The sequence below is a fragment of the Mus pahari genome, chromosome 14, assembly GCF_900095145.1.
Source record: "Mus pahari chromosome 14, PAHARI_EIJ_v1.1, whole genome shotgun sequence".
Classification (NCBI taxonomy): Eukaryota; Metazoa; Chordata; class Mammalia; order Rodentia; family Muridae; genus Mus; species Mus pahari.
In genome coordinates, this window is record NC_034603.1 from 69,721,022 (window position 1) to 69,725,228 (window position 4,207).

The following is a 4,207-nucleotide window of genomic DNA, read 5'->3' on the forward strand; positions in this document are numbered from 1 at the left end:
CTCTCTCTCTCTCTCTCTCTCTCTCTCTCTCTCTCTCTCTCTCTCGCCCAGGCTGACCTTGAACTTGTGATCTTTCTACCTCCTGCTCCTAAGTGATGGATCACAACCACACACTTCCACACCTGGCCACATGCAGCAATAAAGCTGACATTGTCTCATGGACCATCTTTCTATGTCAGCGACCTTAGGTCTATAGAATACTTGAAAGCTGTACAGAGAGGCACCTGGACTTATAGAACTACTCTCCAGAGAGAATGGTAGATTTGTTTGTATTTTGTTGTTGTTTTCTCTTTTAAAAAAATTATTGTTGAGTCTCTGGCCTTTCTTTTAACAAGCAAATGGTATCTTACATTTCAGCTGTAAAATTCTTCAGTGTTAGCTAGGTAGAGGACCTGGCTAGGGCGTCAAAACCACTTACCAGAGCAGAGCATATCCTATGCCCTAGAGTGAGATGTGGGCACATTCTGGTGGTGACCTCTGTCACCCCACTGGTCGCCAGGCTGACTTAAGTTCATCTGGCTGGTTAGGCTGCTGGCCTCCTCCTCCCGTACCACTCCAGTGTCCTTCACAAAGCTCCATGCTCCTTCAAAGAGGACCCTCTTCCCCAACAGATACCTAGCCCTTCTTTTCAATGCATTTGTTTGTTTATTTTAGGAGAGAGCATCTCATTGCGTAGTCCTGGCTGTCCTGGAACCTGATGTGTACAACAGGTTGCCTTTGAACTCAGCGGATCTGCTTGTCTTTGCTTCCTTCCTGGGTGCTAGAATTATGGGTGTGTGCCGCCCACCACCCCATCCCATCTCCTTTTTTCTTTTTTCTTTTTTTTCGAGACAGGGTTTCTTCGTGCAGCCCTGGCTGTCCTGGAACTCACTCTGTAGACCAGGCTGGCCTCGAACTCAGAAATCCGCCTGCCTCTGCCTCCCAAGTGCTGGGATTACAGGCGTGCGCCACCACTGCCCTGCTTCCTTTTTTCTTGTTACTTTTTTACCTTATGTATATAGCTGTTTTGTCTGCGTGTAGGTGTGTGCACTCCTTGTGTGCCTGATACCCATAGAAGCAAGGAGAGACCATTGGACCATCTCCTGCAATTGAAGTTACAGACTTTTGTGAGCACCTACGTGGATGCTAGGGATTGAACTCCAGTCGTCTGGAAGGGCAGTCAGTGCTCTTAACCAATGAGCCATCTCTCTGGACTCCCCCCACACTCCCCCTGTTCCTTTTGTTGTTGTTGCTGGTTTTTTGTTTTTTTGTTGTTGTTGCTGGGGGGCTTTGTTGTTTTTGTTTTCTTTTGTTTTTCATTGTGCTTGCTTGCTTACTGACTCAGAGCTCACACATAGGCAAGTACTGTACCATGGAGCCACACATACCCAGACCCCTTTGTTGTTTTGAGTAGCAATGTAATGATGACCTTATGTGTTGGGCAGATACATTTTCTAGAACGTATCCCATCTCGGCACCTTTGTCAAAGCTTACTAGATACTTAACTGAAATTGTTTTTGAAACATTGACATGAGATTGCCTCAACCTCAACCCTTTAGTCTGGGACTTCAGGACCCAATACAGCTAGGCACTGCTGCAGGCTCCAGGTTCTGCTTACTTGCAGCCACGACACAGTGGCTTTTCCCAGGCTGCTTTGGCTCTTTCCTGAAGAATACCATCATCCCCCAAAATGGAAACCGGACTTAGATATTTTTGGGGTTTTTGTTGTTGTTGTTTTGGTTAGGTTTGGTTTATTTTTTTTGAGACAAAGTTTCTCTGTTTAGCGACTATCCTGGAAGTGACTGTGTAGACCAGGCTGGCCTCAAACTCAGAGATCTGCCTGTCTCTGCCTCCTGAGTGCTGGGATTAAAGGTGTGCGCCACCATCGCCTGGCTGACAAAGTGTTCTAAAAGGCTCTTCCAATATATACTCCCAACTCAGGATTTGAGTGAAACCCCTAACCACAGGTACTTGGCTATTTGTGCTCAGTAAGCTAGACCTGGGGAAAGCCAGCATCCACCGTCAGTCACAGACAACTGCTCTCCCCTGCTCTCCCATACAAAGCCCCACAGTACCGCTTTTTCTCCTCAGGATTCTGGGTGCTGACCCCAAAGACCAAACAGACGGCACCTCTTACCATTGCTGTGGCCAGAGGCTACACCGACTGCGCCCGACACCTTATCCTGCAGGGGGCTGAGCTTGACGCCCGAATTGGAGGGCGTGCTGCCTTGCACGAGGCGTGTGCCCAAGCCCATACCGACTGTGTCCGGCTGCTACTCACATTTGGTGCCAAGGCTAATGTATCGTCTGAGGAGGGCATGACCCCCTTGCACCTCTGCACATCTCCTGAGTCTTTGCAGTAAGTGCCCGTGGCCTGGAATGGCTTTGTGGGAAATGTATGTCTGTGTATGCAGTTCACCTGCCTAGGAGCAAAAGGGACTTGACTGAGCTTTGACGTCTTTAAGGCACCGCGTGTGTTAAATCTTCACACAGTAGAAGGAGGCCTAGCTATTTCCTATGCGTAAATGTGTATGTGCACGTGTGTGCAGGGGCCTGCAGAGGCCAGAGTAGGGCGTTGGGTCTCCTAGAGTTGGAATCTCAGCACTGTGTCTGGATTTCCTCCTACTGTGAGACAGAATCTATGTTGTCAAGGCTGACCTCACACTCTCGACCCCCCTGCCTCTGCCTCCGGAGTATTAGTATTACAGGAGTCTATTGCTACATTTAGCTCTTCCTGCCCAGTTATTTAATTTTTAAAATTTGTTTTGTAGTTTGGTTTTGTCAGAGTCTCTCTCTCTCTCTCTCTCTCTCTCTCTCTCTCTCTATATATATATATATATATATATATATATATATATATATATATATATATATATATATATATATATATATATGTATAAACCTGGCTGGCCTGGGACTTGCTATTTATGCCAGACTGACCTTGAAATCTTAGTGCTCTGGCTGGAGAGATGGCTCAGTGGTTAAGAGTACTGACTGCTCTTCCAGAGGTCCTAAGTTCAATTACCAGCAACCACATGGTGGCTCACAACCATCTGTAATGGAATCTGATGCCTTTTTCTGGTGTGTCTGAAGACAGATACAGTGTACTCATATAAAACAAATAAATGTTTTTTTTTAAAAAAAAGAAGTCAAGATATCAAAGAGTACAGATGGAGGGACCCATGGCTCCAGCTGCATATATAGTAGAGGATGACCTTGTCAGGGATCAATGGAAGGTGAGGCCCTTGGTCCTATGAAGACTATCTGATGCCCTAGTGTAGGGAAATGCCAGGGAGGGGAGGCAGGAGTGGGTGGGTGGGTGGAGGGACCACCCTCATAGAAGCAGAGGAAGAGGGGATAGGTTAGGGGATTTCAGAAGGGGAGACTGGGAAAGGGGATAACATTTGAAATGTAAATAAGGAAAATATCCAATAAAAATAATAATAAAAGTGGGGCAGTGGTGGAGCATGCCTTTATTTCCAGCACTTGGGAGGCAAAGGCAGGCAGATTTCTGAGTTTGAGGCCAGCCTGGTCTACAGAGTGAGTTCCAGGACATCCAGGGCTACACAGAGAAACCAAAACCAAAACCAAAAACAAGAAAAAAAAATAATGATTAAAAAAAACTCAAGATATGTCAACACTTAGAATTTACTGCAGAGGCAGATCTCTCTGTGAGCTCAAGACCAGCCTGGTCTACAAAGAGAGTTCCAGGACAGCCAGGACTGTTACACAGAGAAACCTTGTCTCAAACAACGATAACAACAACAACAGCAGCAGCAGCAGCAACAACACAGAATTAAACTCAGTGGTCTGTCAGAGGAGGTGCTTCCTCAGTTTCCTCAGTTCTTGCCCACTGACAAGTACCCACAATGTGTATTGTGTTTGGGGAAAGACTCTCCAGTTGTCTGACTGTCACTAATACAATCTGTCCCTGGCTACTCAGCAGCTGCTACTGCCTATTGCCATTATAAATTACTATTGGGTTGGTTTCATTGGCAATTTAGTTCAGCCCCTGTTCCCTCACCACAGTAGGTACTTTTATGTGACACATTGTAGCACATTAGCCTGCGTGGTGGCACAGCCTTTAATCCCAGCACTCGGGAGGCAGAGGCAGGTGGATTTCTGAGTTCCAGGCCAGCCTGGTCTACAAAGTGAGTTCCAGGACAGCCAGGGCTACACAGAGAAACCCTGTCTCCAAAACAAAACAAAACAAAACAAAACAAAACAA

The 4,207-nt window shown here is 46.4% G+C and overlaps 1 protein-coding gene across 1 annotated transcript in view; it reads left to right on the top strand.

Annotated features, from left to right (window-relative positions):
- The window catches only part of Asb16 (ankyrin repeat and SOCS box containing 16), a 9,126-nt gene that overhangs the window by 1,552 nt on the left and 3,367 nt on the right, over positions 1-4,207 (top strand). Inside the window, exon 2 of the mRNA XM_021213772.2 lies at positions 2,071-2,338. Coding sequence (XP_021069431.1) covers positions 2,071-2,338 — 268 coding nt within the window. The remainder of the gene's footprint in view (positions 1-2,070; positions 2,339-4,207) is intronic.